The sequence below is a fragment of the Rhinoderma darwinii genome, chromosome 2 (genome assembly GCF_050947455.1).
Source record: "Rhinoderma darwinii isolate aRhiDar2 chromosome 2, aRhiDar2.hap1, whole genome shotgun sequence".
Taxonomy (NCBI): Eukaryota; Metazoa; Chordata; class Amphibia; order Anura; family Rhinodermatidae; genus Rhinoderma; species Rhinoderma darwinii.
This window is the reverse complement of record NC_134688.1, coordinates 421805061-421820788: the sequence shown is the minus strand read 5'-3', so window position 1 is coordinate 421820788 and position 15728 is coordinate 421805061. Positions and strand designations below refer to the sequence as shown.

Sequence of the window (15728 nt, the reverse complement as noted above, 5' to 3'; positions counted from 1 at the left end):
CTTAAGGGAGGCAGGTTGGACCCATTCCGCCACAGCCTGAACCTTGGCAGGGTCCATGCGGAATTCATGAGGAGTGAGGATTTGCCCTAAAAATGGTATCTCCTGTACCCCAAAGACACATTTTTCAGTCTTAGCAAACAGATTATTCTCCCGAAGGACCTGGAGCACCTTCCTGACATGCTCCACGTGGGAGGACCAGTCCTTGGAAAACACCAGTATGTCATCAAGGTACACAACAAGAAAATTACCCAGGTACTCTCTCAGGATTTCATTAATAAAATTCTGGAAGACAGCAGGGGCATTACACAACCCAAAGGGCATGACCAGGTATTCGAAATGACCCTCGGGTGTGTTGAACGCAGTTTTCCACTCATCCCCCTCTTTGATGCGGATAAGGTTATATGCCCCCCGTAGATCGAACTTAGAAAACCATTGGGCTCCCTGAACCTGATTAAAAAGATCCGGAATCAAAGGAAGTGGGTACTGGTTCCTTACGGTGACCTTATTCAGGTTACGATAATCAATGCACGGCCTAAGACCACCATCCTTCTTCCCCACGAAGAAGAAGCCAGCACCTACAGGAGAAGTCGAGGGGCGAATGAAACCCTTGGCCAGGCATTCTTGGATATACACCCTCATGGCTTCACGTTCAGGACATGAAAGATTAAATATCCTACCCTTAGGAAGCTTGGCACCAGGCACCAAATCGATAGCGCAATCGTAATCTCTATGGGGGGGCAACACCTCGGAGGCCTCCTTAGAAAACACATCGGCGAAGTCCTGAACAAACTCAGGAAGCGTGTTTACCTCCTCCCGGGGAGAAATAGAGTTAACAGAAAGACATGACATAAGACATTCATTACCCCATTTGGTGAGATCCCCAGTATTCCAATCAAACGTGGGATTATGCAACTGCAACCAGGGAAGGCCTAAAACCAGATCAGACGATAATCCCTGCATCACCAGTACAGAGCACTGCTCCAAATGCATGGAGCCCACAAGGAGTTCAAAAACAGGAGTATGCTGAGTAAAATAACCATTAGCAAGGGGAGTTGAGTCGATTCCTACTACAGGGATAGGATAAGGTAAATCAATACAAGGCATCTTTAGAGACATAGCAAATTCCGCAGACATGATATTAGCAGATGACCCTGAATCCACGAAAGCACTGCCCGTGGCAGCCCGGCCAGCAAACGAGACCTGAAAGGGAAGCAAAATTTTATTGCGTTTCACATTAACGGGAAATACCTGTGCGCCCAAGTGACCTCCCCGATGATCACTTAGGCGCGGAAGTTTTCCGGCTTCTTATTCTTGCGCCTGGGACAGGTGTTCAGTAGATGCTTGTCGTCCCCACAGTAGAAGCAGAGACCATTCATTCTGCGAAACTCCCTACGTTGTCGAGGGGACATGGAGGCCCCGAGTTGCATAGGTACCTCCGAGTCCTCCGTGGAGGGGCGAGGAGACGGGACCTCGGGGGGGATCGCAGAAAAGTCAGAGGGGAGCACACTGAAGCGTTCTAGCTGACGTTCCCTGAGACGTCGGTCAAGTCGTACTGCTAGGGCCATAACCTGGTCAAGGGAGTCAGACGAGGGGTAGCTAACCAGCAGATCCTTCAGGGCGTCAGATAATCCTAACCTAAACTGGCACCTTAGGGCCGGATCGTTCCACTGAGAAGCTACGCACCACTTCCTAAAATCAGAACAGTATTCCTCAACCGGTCTCCTACCCTGACGTAAGGTCACCAGCTGACTCTCGGCTAAGGCAGTCCTGTCAGTCTCGTCGTAAATGAGTCCGAGGGCAGAGAAAAAACGATCAACAGAGGAAAGTTCAGGGGCGTCAGGAGCCAAGGAGAAGGCCCACTCTTGGGGCCCTTCCTGGAGTCGGGATATGATGATACCCACCCGCTGGTTCTCGGAACCTGAGGAGTGGGGCTTTAGGCGGAAATATAGTCTGCAACTCTCCCGGAAGGAGAGAAACGTCTTACGGTCCCCTGAGAACCGGTCAGGTAACTTGAGGTCGGGTTCTAGAGGTGAGGTGAGGGGTACTACTAAAGCAGCGTCACCCTGATTGACCCTTTGGGCCAGGGCCTGGACCTGTAGGGAGAGGCCCTGCATCTGCTGGGCCAGGGTCTCAAGGGGGTCCATGATAGCGTCAGCGTAGGAGAAATGGTAGACTAGGTAAGGGCTTGTAATTATGTAATGGCCGGAGGGAGGTGAAGGGAAAGTGAGCCCTAATCTACCCACCGCCCTGTCCCTGCCTACTTGCAACGACCCGCCCTAGGCGACGAGGTACAACTGGGCGGCGGTCCCTACGCTGTCTAAGTGCACAGGAAAACAAACAGGGAACATGCAAGGGAAGGGGCAGTAGCCACGGAACGCCACGAGGAAACGGAGCGGCGAACGGACAGTCAGGACCAGGACGAAGTGAGTACACCCAAGCGGGCAAGGAGACAGAAGCAAGCCAGGGGCAAAGCAAGGCAGGTCAAGCAGAACTGCAGAAAGGCAGAAGCACGGCAGAAGCAGGCTGGAGCAAGCAGCAGTGGGGCGAGGAATCCAAAAGAATTACAAGCACTGAGGGAGAGAACAGGGCAGGTAATAAAGGACAGGGGGCGGAGCTAACTCCGACAGACCAGGCCGCGATAGGCTCTCCCACTCCTGAGCCTGCCACCCTGGTTGGTGGGAGATGGTGTCAGTCGAACAGGTCTGGCCTCAGGTGTGGATTGATTAATCCCAGGAGTATACCTAGATGAAGTACCTGGCAGATCCCTAACACCCACTGGGCCATACCGCCTTAACGTTATGGCAGCTGGCCAACAGGACACAGGTCAAAGTCTATAGTTCGTATAGGTGTACCTGTGGTAGCTTCAGACGGTAGCAAGACAGGCTCAGATGGGACTAGGTAGTAGGCAGGCACCAGGCGTGGTGAAGCAGGACAGGCGTAGTACTCAGTGCAGCACGACTCCAACTGAATACGGCACTTGGACCAGGATAACACGGGATACAGGTTGCAGGTAGCAGGAACGGAACTGGAGACACTTAGGGGACCATTTGCAGAGACAAATTTAGGTAACGACAACAACTCTCAGGCAATGCAGGGAGGGGCAGAGCCCTTTTTATAGTCCAGGGTGATCTGGGAGCAATCAGCTTAATCTCACACATGTGTGCACTCTGGCTCCTTAAGGCTGGGCTGAGCTCGCGAGCACACCCTGGTGGTCACTGCGGAACAGAACGGCCGCATGTACAGACATCTCTGGAGAGAAGGGCGTCGACCGGATGGGAGGAGTTTGTGGTCAGCGACCACGGACGTTACAGCAGGTATCTTGCTACAGGACCGTTCTGTGTTTGGATTGCTAGCACGCAGTAATATATTACGGAATTATGATAATACAATTTCCTAATTTTTTTTAGCAAAGTATCTAAAAACTGGAGAGATGTAATGGTAGTTTACTATGTATGTGACAAATAGTAGGCCATAGTGGAATATTTGGATAGGACAGGCACAGTTGGCTGAAAACCAGAGCCTATAAAATCCATATTATTCCTCCACTACTAAAAAAAAAATAAGGACAAGAATACATTAGAGGACATGTATTAAAAATTCACTTCTGGATGTTTGTTAAAATGGAGCCCATATGTATTGACCATGCAACATATGTATAAGAAAGGCTGAAAAATTCCTAATATTTTTTTTTTTAATTAGTGCCAAATATTTTATTCATATTGCACAAAATGACCAAGTCAATTTCAGTACAGCAGGTGAAATTTGGGATGTGTGATGTAGTTCATGTAAAATATGTGCATGGTGGAGAGGAAGAACATGCCTTCTCCATCATGGAAAGCACCCATTAAAAATTCTCCATTTGCCACTGTACGGGGAGAGCATACCATGCACGGGAATGATAATTTGTGTTATACATGCCACATAATAACAGAGATAACATGTAGCTTTTGCTAAAGTGTTTGCATAAAACAAAATAGGACACGTCAGTTGTATTGTTGGAAAGTTATACACTTATGTGTGAGATCTTTATTTCCAGTCTCTTTTCCAACACACCGCTGTGTAACGTGACACCCTCTCTCCTTGCTGAACCTCCAGCGATTTCACCCTGTGTGGTCCCAATGTTGAGCATGTGCCTTCACGTTTTCATGTCTATTCGAGTAGGATGAGCAAGAAAATAAACTGTCTAATAAGTGATGCCAGACAGGAAATTACAGTACAGCTTATCTCAGCTGCAGAACTCATGCTTGGAGCTCAGACAACACCAACATCTCAGCCCACATCTCATGGAGAGAATTTACAGACTGTGAGTCTTTCCGATTTAAAAAAGCAGTGATCCTTCAGATGCCCATCCCCGATTAGCTGGCTAATGGGCTTCCAACTATGGACTGTCTGTAGTCAGAAGGGATGGGATGTTGTAGTTCCACAGCTTCCCAGTCTGTATTCCCATTGCGGCTCCTTACAACCTCCAAGTTGCATGTAGCTGTAATATGGCACCCGTAGACTTCTCTGGGGCCCAGCTGTACCTCAATATTTCTTCTATTTCATATGGAGACATAAAGAAATTTTTGTCTGTGAAATTTTGTATGAGTCCGACAGAAAGAAAAAAATTGTTGTATGCTGCACCAGACACTGTATTATGGACACTTTATTACAGAGCACCATATGGCAGCAAAATAGGGATCTTCAGGTGGCATAAAGGTATTTTAACTTAGCACATAACAAACTAAAGGTTTGTCATATGTTTTTCAGTACTTTTAGGTAAGTACAGCGAAACTCCTTAGAGACAATCATCCAATATTGCATTGAAATATGGTCTACTGGAAGGGTGGTCCTCAAAGAAGATGGCCATTATGCATATGAAATCTGTAACAGGAAATCTGGTCTGGATAGGTGCGTGGTCTTCTAAAAGAGGAGGTATTTTGTAGAGGTTTCACTGTATACCTAAAATGTATTGTTCGTGTAGCTGTGGCTCCCCATATCTGCTCTTAGGGACCAAATTGAAAACCAGTGATCTCAGGAGATCTTCAGGATTGCACTTCAATGAAGTTTATTTCCGTCAGAATATGTATGTTTGTTTCCTTAAAATCTTTTTCTTAGTAATGGTTTAGTTGCTTATAATTTATAATCCTTCCATGCTCACTAGAATAAACATACTATATCTCTCCATACACTGACATCCTGGTGAGCTTGTGGTTGGGTTGGCTGCTACTTATGCACCACAGCCAATCTGAATATGTAGAAGCATAGCTAGGTTCTACAGCACCCGGGGTAAAGATTCAGTATGGCACCTGTGGTGATATCGGGTGTTTGGTATCGCCGTTGTGGGTGAAATAGTCCAGACGGACGCAGAAAATAGTTTAACAGTTAAAACAGCGTGTTTATTTGAGGGAGACACAGAGGGGCACAGTACACATACCACTCACTGTGATAAAGTCTATTGGTTGATGGTAAATACTCTGCTTTCTTTCTTTATTCTGGAGTCTGTACACTGGATACCCCATCTGTAAATGGCTGACTCCAACCTCCAACTGCTTTTTATTTTCACCTTTTTTTTAATGTAACTTGAGCATAAAACAATTTGTACATTTTACAAGCGATATAGTTATATAAGGGAGTTAACATAACAATAAAGTAAAGAAAATAAATGAAAGTGGTCAGTGCCTGACTAACACAGATTGTATAACTGAGGCTTATGAGATTATATGGTGAGATAATGAACAGCCTCCTCTTGTAGATAGTGCAACACACACCCTCCTGTAGACATTACCATTGGGGCTCCCTAGAGGAGCCCCCGACGTCACTGTCCATATATGGATAGCACGTCAGGTGCTTCTCCAGGAGTGGAATCCCCGGGAAGAGCGTCGGCATCGATGGCCGGGGATTCCTCCATACCTCCCAACTTCCAAGTACTACAGAGGGACAACCGATGCGGAGTGTGTAGAAGTTTTTTCTTTTAAGCCACACCTCTAATCCCACCCAATCCCCGCCCATACACACCGGTTCAACCCACACAGTATCATGCTACTATAGTGCCTACCACACAGTATAATGCCAAATAGCTGCCCCCACACAATATAATGCCAAATAGCTGCCACCATACAGTATAATGCCAAATAGCTGCCACCATACAGTATAATGCCCCCATAGATGCACCCACACAGTATCATGCTCCTATAGTGCCTACCACACAGTATAATGCCAAATAGCTGCCCCCACACAGTATAATGCCAAATAGCTGCCACCATACAGTATAATGCCAAATAGCTGCCACCATACAGTATAATGCCCCCATAGATTCACCCATACAGTATAAAGACCACACAGATGCCCCCATACAGTATAAAGCCCACACAGATTCTCCAATGCAGTATAATGCCCAAACAAATTCCCCCATACAGCATAATGCCCCCATAGCTACCCCCATGCATCCTGAGGACGCAGATACAGTTGACAGTGGGACATACCCCGGCCGGAATCCGGGACTGCCCTGCTGAATCCGGGACTGTTCCTCTCCTCAATTGTATCTTGGCCAGGCCCGGTGCCCCCGTACCATCTCTCCTAGTTGCGCCCGGGTCACATGCCCCGCCTGCCACCCCTAGCTACTTCCCTGTGTAGAGCTACAGTATAAGGCATTTTAAACAACCTCAGACCCCATTAGATTGCTAAGTTGCGGCAACTGATCATAGGTGTGCCCTAATGGAGTAGAATAAAACATTCTGCCAAGCAGCCAGCACTAAAGAAATGGCAGAAAATTGCAGGTAAGTATTGTGCATATTTAATGACTTATAAATAAATGGACATACCCTTGGAGAGAAATGTAAATGTCGCTCTGTAATTAATAATCTTTACTTATATTATACTATTATACTTATATAGTAATTTAATTGACTTGTGTGTTCCTTTTTTTTTTTTAGTGTTTCAAAAAAGAGGCATGTCTTCACACCAGAGACTCCTTTCATTCCAAAGTCATCAGCGCCTGCAAGCAGCAGCGAACTGGGACTGTGGGGTAAGCAAAGTCTAAATAGAACATATATTGATTCAGCTGAATAACCCAAATTTCTGAAGAGAATCATAACTGTTCCTCTGTTCTCTAGAGCGCTCAGTATACACGAGTACCCCTGCCTGTTCATTAAAAAGCACTGTACCCTTTCCAGCTGCCTTCTGCTGGACATCAAGGCCGTACAGCCTACACATGGGGGCAAAAAAATTGTATATCACTTGTTTAATGCATGTACAAGAACGTACTGTATGACTTGAGCCTAGTAGGATATATCTCTTTTTCTTTATTTTTATTCACACTTGCAGTTCAGCCTGAGATGTGGAAATTATCTTTTGTATTTAAGCCCTGCTCCTAAGTAAGGCTGGGTTCACACGAGCACGTTACGTCCGTGATGGACGGAACGTATTTCGGCCGCAAGTCCCGGACCGAACACACTGCAGGGAGCCGGGCTCCTAGCATCATAGTTATGTACGATGCTAGGAGTCCCTGCCTCTCCGTGGAACTACTGTCCCGTACTGAAAACATGATTACAGTACGGGACAGTTGTCCTGCAGCGAGGCAGGGACTCCTAGCATCGTACATAACTATGATGCTAGGAGCCCGGCTCCCTGCAGTGTGTTCGGTCCGGGACTTGCGGCCGAAATACGTTCCGTCCATTACGGACGTAACATGCTCGTATGAACCCAGCCTAATGCCCCCAACCCATGATGGCAGCTAGAGTGCTTCCATTAACACCACCATTAATTACTCCATAAACATTAGCAACAAACTGCTCCCCCACATCCACTATGTATGGGGGTACACGTCACCAGTTTTTAAATAACTCTACTACACAGTACTTGAAGTGTTTTTAATTCACCCTTCAATAGTATTTCATTAATATACACATTTTTGTTTTGCTATTTATTAGTTAGCTGCCATTAAAAGTTATAATTTATAGAGGTAGTAAAAAGTTTTTTATGCCTTTTTAAGTGCTTAGAAATGTTATAAACAAATCAGATTACACACAAAAATGTAGCATGTAAATATATATTTGAGGGTATCTTCCCACACACACGATACGCTGCAGATTTTCTGCAACAGAAAATCTGCAGCAGATTCTCAAAAAAACGCTGGTAAATATGTGACAGAAATCTGCACCAAGTAGTGCGCATATTGCTGCGGAATCGCTGTGGATTTTTCCACTGCAGTTTTACCTGTAGATTTAGGGCATGCCCCCACGTGGCGGAATTCCTCCGCAACTGTCCGCATCAATGCCGCACCTAATCCGGGTTGCGGATTACGGCTGCGGATCTGCCCAAAATGTGCAGTAAATTGATGCGGACTAGCTGCTGCGGACTGCGGTAAAAGTGCTTACCTTCTCTCTATTATCAGTGCAGGATAGAGAGAAGGGACAGCACTTTCCCTAGTGAAGGTAAACAAATTTCATACTTACCGGCCGTTGTCTTGGTGACGCGTCCCTCTTTCGGCATCCAGCCCGACCTCCCTGGATGACGCGGCAGTCCATGTGACCGCTGCAGCCTATGATTGGCTGCAGCCGTCACTAAGACTGAAACGTCATTCTGGGAAGCCGGACTGGAGACAGAAGCAGGGAGTTCTCGGTAAGTATGAACTTCTATTTTTTTGACAGGTTGCTGTATATTGGGATCGGTAGTCACTGTCCAGGGTGCAGAAACAGTTACTGCCGATCGCTTAACTCTTTCAGCACCCTGGACAGTGACTATTTACTGACGTCTCCTAGCAACGCTCCCGTAATTCCGGGAGCCCCATTGACTTCCTCAGTCTGGCTGTAGACCTAGAAATACATAGGTCCAGCCAGAATGAAGAAATGTCATGGCAAAAAAGCAAGACGCATCCGCAGCACACATAACATGTGCATGACAGCTGCGGACTTCATTGCGGAATTTAGAATCTCCATTGAAGTCAATGGAGAAATTCCGCCATGAGTCCGCAACCAGTCCGCCACTGCTCCGCAACAGACAGAGCATGCTGCGGACACCAAATTCCGCTCCGCAGCCTATGCTCCGCAGCGGAATTTTACGCATCGTCTAAACGAACACTTCTAAATTAAAGTGGAAGTCAATGGAGAAACGGCTCCGCTGCGGATTAACGCTGCGGAGTGTCCGCAGCGGAATTCAAGTGAAATTCCGCCACGTGTGAACCCAGCCTTAGTGTTAAACATTGATTATAGCAAAGTATACGCGCACATGCGGATTTTCAGCAGTTTTTACTGAGTTTCCACTTTTGTAAATGCTGTAAAAACCGAAACAAAACAAATCTGTTGCAGAGTTTATACTCCCCATTGAAGTCTATAGGCCAAACATGCAACATCTCCGCACAGAACCTGCAGCATAAGTTGACATTCTGCAGAATTGAAAGTTGCACCTCAGAACACTTTCCGCACAACTTTTCTGAGTTTTTTTCAGCAGCGTTTGCATGAGATTTTCTAAATCTCATTTACTTGGCTGCTAATGTAAATGCTGCAGAATTTCTGCACAGAATTCCGTTGCGGAAATTCCCCAGCGTTTTTATCATTACGTGGGAACCTGACCTTAGGGCGCTTTCATGCACAGGGTTTAGTGTTTTTTTTTAAATGTCTTTTTGGGGGGAAGTAGAACACTGTGGGCAGATATTTGTGGGGAGTTTATAGCAAAATAGAGAAATGTATGTCTACACCCAATGTTTTTCTTTGTGACATTTTAGTATCGTTTTTGGGGTTAGTGGTGTTTTTATCAAAATTTTGAAATCTATAGTTACGATGTTTATTTCAGGTGTTTTTCCTCATAGGCTTTTTAATATACCTTCAAAAATGCCTGAAAAAAAAAAGCTCATTCCTAAGAGACATGATTTAAAAACCGTCACTAAAAATACTTCAAACTGCAACTGCTTTTGACATACGTTTTCACACGCCACAAAAAACCATGTGTATACCAGGCCTTACACAGATAGTAGAAGGGAAGGAGCAAAGAGATTGGTAACAAATTTAGGCCTCATGCACATGGCTGTGTTACGGATCTGTGTTGCACAGATCAGTGATACACACAATGCCCATAGCCAGCCATAGGCTTATACTGTATCTCCATGTGCCTGTAATTCTATATGGAGTCATATGGAAGGTTTTTTTTTTAATGTGAATGCACAAAATAAACCTTTGTGCCATGCTCCAACACATGCTGTATTAGGCTGGGTTCACACGACCTATTTTCAGACGTATTGGAGGCGTTTTACGCCTCGAAGTACGTCTGAAAAATCGCCTCCAATACGTCGGCAAACATCTGCCCATTCATTTCAATGGGTTTGCCGATGTACTGTGCCGACGAGCTGTCATTTTACGCGTCGCTGTCAAAAGACAGCTCGTAAAATTACAGCCTCGTCAAAAGAAGTGCAGGACACTTCTTGGGACGTTTTTGGAGCCATTTTCTCATAGACTCCAATGAAAACAGCTCCATAAACGGCCGTAAAAAACGCTGCGAAAAGGCCGTGAAAATGGCCGCGAAAAACGTGAGTTGCTCAAAAAACGTCTGAAAATCAGGGGCTGGTTTCCCTTGAAAACAGCTCCGTATTTTGAGACGTTTTTGACTCTACGTGTGAACATAACCTTACTCAGTTTTTCTCCCCCTTGAAGTAATAATGATGTCAGATGGAGGCACCATGCAGTGGCACACAGAGTGCTTTGCGTGCAGTCTGTACCAAACTGAGTGATAACCTTTAATGGTGCTGTAATGGCTGCCGTTAGTGGTTGTCACCCAGTATCTACTACTCGTGCAGAAAACCATTTTAAAACGGCTGAACACAATATTAATAGACTTCACACAAGAGGACAACTCAGAGCTTATATTTCCAGGTATTAGTTTAGTTTTATTTTAGTCGGCTGAACAGCTCATGTTCTTTATGTAGTTTGTATAGTGTCTTTCAGTAGATGTGTATACTGTTTCTTCAGGGCTCAAGCTATGAAGCTGATGTTTATGTGGTAACTAATATAAGTGTGACGTTTCTTTCCTCCTTGTAGAGGTCAGTTACAAGGCTTGGTTTATGGTCTGCTCACAAGAACATTCCCATTCCTCCGAGTTCATTCCATTCCACCCTGACTCTGCCAATTATCTTCCTTCTGGGCGTGCTGCGTGTTGCATATATTTTTCCTGACGTTCAGAGTATTTTTTGTTATTGCATGAGCATAATAGTATCATCTATACTATAGTTACAGCCTACTTGATGCTACCTTTGGATCGGATTTGCTTCCAGTCACTAGCAGTATACTTAACCAGTTAAATGCCAAGCAGTTCCTATAGAGTGGCCACATAGTTACTACTAATAATAAATGCAGTATATTCAGTATTTAAAGAGTAGTATACAAACTCATCAAGGACAAGTGTCAAATTATTACACAGGTCTTTAAAGCCAACATAAGACATATGACTGTACTCATTTAGTTACATACATTGTATATCTTTTTGTCATGTAAATTACACAAATGTACATTTTCTAACCTTTTAAAAAAATTCTGCTATTGCTAAAAATGTAGTGGTGTTTCTCAGTTATATCTGTTTCCAGAAAGCTGGGTTACAACCAATATGGCTCCCGTTACAGCCTAGAGCTGCTTAGTTATACAGTGATAAGAAAAGATGTTTGACAACCCTTAGGCCCCATGCACACGAACGTGCTTTTGCGGCTGCGGGTGTATTGCGGCCCCATTCATTTCTATGGGCCCATGCTCACGACCGTGGTTTCCACGGTCCGCGCATGGTCCAGGAGCCTGGACAGCAGAAGGAACGGACATGTCTTATTCCGACCTGAAAATCACGGCTGTGCACATGGCTACGGTCGTGTGCATGAGGCCTTATAGGAGCTGTCATTTTGGCAATCTTTGTTGTCACTCAGCAGTTGGACCTACATTTCCTAGTATTGCTTTTGTCTCATGGGGAAATACTTTTTGTATTTCAATAGTTTTGATTAAATGGTTGTTAGGATTTACAACATACAACAGTAAAAAATAGTGTAGTACCGTGTTAGCCAGAAACAATATGCAATGTTAAACATTTTTGTTTCAAAAAAGACAAAAGTATAGTAGGTACTATATTGCATATATTGTAGTAATTGTCTTTGTGCAACATCTTAAATGTTGTGCTTTTTTCTAAGTCATTCATTTGTAAACTTGCCTGAAGAAGGGGCCTTTGTGCTCTGTAAGCTTGCATTTATAATTTTTATGGTTAGCCAATAAAGGTATCATACCTACTATACGTTTGTATTTTTTGACACAAAAGTATTTAACATTGCACAACATACAACACAAATTTACAAGGATCGAAGGGGAAACACTTTTTAAATTATTTAGTTACAATTAATATATATATAATACAGTACTGTGCAAAAGTTTTAGGCAGTTGTGGGAAAAAAGGTGCAAAGTAAGAGTGTTTTCAAAAATAGAAGTGTTAATAGTTTTTTGTTATCAATTAACAAAATGCAAAGTGATTGAACAGAAGAGAAATCAAAATCAAATCAATATTTGGTGTGACCACTCTTTGCCTTCAAAATAGCATCAATTCTTCTAGGTACACTTGCATAAAGTCATGGATTTTGTAGGATTACAGTCAGGTGTATGATTAACCAATTATACCAAACAGGTGATAGTGATTATTATTTTCATATGTAGGTTGAAACACAGTCATTAATTCTAACAGAAACTGCTGTGTAGGATTGTTAAAACTGGGTGAGGAACAGCCAAACTCTGCTACAAAGGTGAGCTCGTGGAAGACAGTTTCACGTCACAAGTCCACCATGACAAAACTGGGCACAGCAACAAGACACAAGGCATCAGAAAGGTCTGTGCTGTTCAAGCTCTTTTGAAGAAGCACAAACAAATGGGCAACTTTGAGGGCTGTAGCCGCAGTGGTCGGCCAAGGAAACTTAGTGCAACAGATCAAAGACAAATCATGCTTACTTCCCTTCGAAATGGGAAGCTGTCCAGCCATGCCATTAGCTCAGAACTGGCAGAAACCAGTGGAACCCAGGTATACCCATTTATTGTTCGGAGAAGTCCGGCCAGGAGTGAACGTGAAGATTTGATACCTCAGTGAAGTTAACTGCACAAACTTGTGTCATGCTTTATACCAAAATGTTGCAAGCCTGATTTTATTCCCAGACACTGTCCCATGTTGTTGTGTTTACATTGTTTTCAAGAGGGCATGATGGGCTAGCAAGGTATCTGGTTATGTCTGTGAATGCAGTAGGGTGGCGCTAGATTATATTGGAGGTGTTTTTGGCGCGTTTCCAAGTGTTGAGTGTATATTGGAGAGTGTACAGCGAGAGACTGTCAGGGGCGAGACTAGAAGCGCACGGTATTGACACAGTGGCTGAAAGCCTGAGGGGGTCTGTGAGAAGAATTGGGTACTGCCAGTGTTCGTCGCTGCAAAGGTAAACCCTGTGTGTCCTTCTGAGCAGTTCCAGACCGATTCCACCGTCTTGACCCTAAGCGCGCTGCTGTATGAGTTGGGTCCACCGGGGAGAGTGATCCTGCAAGTAGTCACGGACCTCTTCCAGTTTGTATCTTGCTGTACTGAGAAACGATGAGGGAGTGTAGTTTCTCCTGCCTGCGATTGTGACCAAAGACCAGAAACGGTGATCGCCAAGTTAAAGGGTAAATAAACGTTTGACAAACTTCTGACATGTCATAATGACGTCAGAAGTTTTGATTGGTGGGGGTCCGAGCACCGAGACCCCTACCAATCGCTAAAACTAAGTAGCAGAAGCGCTTGTGTGAGCGCTCAGACTCTTAGTTTCTGATTGGCTTTTTCCGGAAAGCCGATGTATCAGAGTATGGGCTCATAGACTTTCTATTGAGCCCATACTCTGTTACATTGACTTCCGGAAAAAGCTGAACAGAAACAAAGCAGCTTAGTGCTCACATGAGTGCTTCTTCTGCTTCGTTTTAGCGATTGGTGGGAGTCTCAGTTCTTGGACCCCCACCAATCAAAACTTCTGATATGTCACTATGACATGTCAGAAGTTTGTCGACCGTTTAGTTACCCTTTAAGTGCTCACCGGTGATTGCAACTGCCAAGCTAAGTGCCCATAACAGACTGTAATCACCAAGCTGTGTGCCACCATTTGAAACTGCCAAGCTTTGTACCAACTAAAGACTGTGACCGCTATACTAATGCTAATTACCACTGTTTGTAAACACTACGTATAGTGCCATTACCAGAGTAGTCCCATTATATTGACCTGTGCTGTGTCCGTCTCCTTTGACTCATGACACATTTTTATCATTTCATTTTTTAATGTATCGTTATTCACATAGATTTTTTTGTATTTACATTTCTCTTATTTACCAGCAGATTTAAGATTTCCAAAGTTATTGTGGTCGGAGACCTTTCAGTGGGCAAAACGTGTATGATAAATAGGTAAGATGATTCACATGCTTTGCTCCTCAAAAGTAGCTAGAGCAAGTCTAGAAATCCTTCAACAAGGTCTTAGGTGGTGTTTTTTACTGGTCTCCAGCAGTAACTGTCCATCGGTAAACCATTGTTTTAAGGTTATCAACCTACAAAAGCTTATACCTGCAGAGCAGAATCCTTATTGTCATATACAGCTAAGTCTACATGCAGTGGCATTTTTCTGTACGGCAAAGTCTATGGCTAATCCGCCACATATAGAGCATCCTACGGATTTTTAAATGAATTTTTAAATTCATATTTTAAAACCCCATTCACTTGCATTGTACTGTGCAGTGTTGCAGTTTTTTGTTTTGGGGAATTCTGTACCAAAAAAAAAATCACATATATTACGCTACGTGTGAACATAGCCCAAAAAAATGGGTAGCTGGTTTATTTTTCATTCCGTGCCCACTAGCTGGTTTATTTTTTATTCCGTGCCCACTATACTTCACAGCCCTTTGTAAAGTCATAATAAATGTAATTATTTTATTTATTGTTATTAATATCCATGTTTTCTTATTCAGTTAAAATGTATTTAATAACAGTATTTGCTTCCGTGATATATATAGCCTAATATCTCTATCACATTTACATGTAAAACAAGCACGTTTTAGAAGACTGTATAAGGACGGATTCACACGAGTGTGTTGGGTCCGTGATATATACGGACCGTATGTTGGCAGTATTTCCCGGACCAAACACACTGCAGGGAGCCGGGCCCCTATCGTCATAGTTATCTAAGACCCAAGGAATCCCTGCCTCGCTGCGGGAAAGTTCTTAAGATTACTGATGTTTTTTTTTTTTTTGTTTTTTTTTTAAGGTTTTGCAAAGATGCCTTTGATAAAAACTATAAGGCGACAATTGGGGTGGACTTTGAGATGGAGAGGTTTGAGATGCTGGGAGTTCCTTTTAGCTTGCAACTGTAAGTACAGTAACCTGTTAGAGGAATACTTTAATCAGACCCATATCCTAATAAGTGAGGAAAAATTGTGGCAAAATACTGTAAAATTTCTGTATTTCTCCAAAATAGGGGTTTCCTATCAATTGTATCAATAACTGTCATTGGGTTAGAAAATGTCTTAGCAGATCATTTTCAGTTCTGATGCTAGGCCAGCTCTATACATAACTCATGTTCGATCATGCCCCTACTCTGGGCATATATTGTAAACTATTTTTAGCAATGGGAATTTTTTCCAAGGTGGAAAATTGATTTCACTGCAAATATTCATCCCTCAGAAAATATTGTTACAGACTGTCCTCACCTCAACAGCCCACAGCACCAATGACTGTTATGG

The 15728-nt window shown here is 43.8% G+C and overlaps 1 protein-coding gene across 2 annotated transcripts in view; it reads left to right on the top strand.

Moving 5' to 3' along the window:
• Window positions 1-15728, top strand: part of RAB34 (RAB34, member RAS oncogene family) — a 41275-nt gene that overhangs the window by 10302 nt on the left and 15245 nt on the right. Inside the window, exons 3-5 of one of the 2 annotated variants that reach the window (XM_075850856.1) lie at window positions 6915-7006; window positions 14335-14400; window positions 15254-15355. In XM_075850856.1, the coding sequence (XP_075706971.1) occupies window positions 6915-7006; window positions 14335-14400; window positions 15254-15355 (260 nt within the window). Of the gene's footprint in view, window positions 1-6914; window positions 7007-14331; window positions 14401-15253; window positions 15356-15728 lie in introns of both variants that reach the window. The other variant, XM_075850855.1, reaches the window with a different exon arrangement.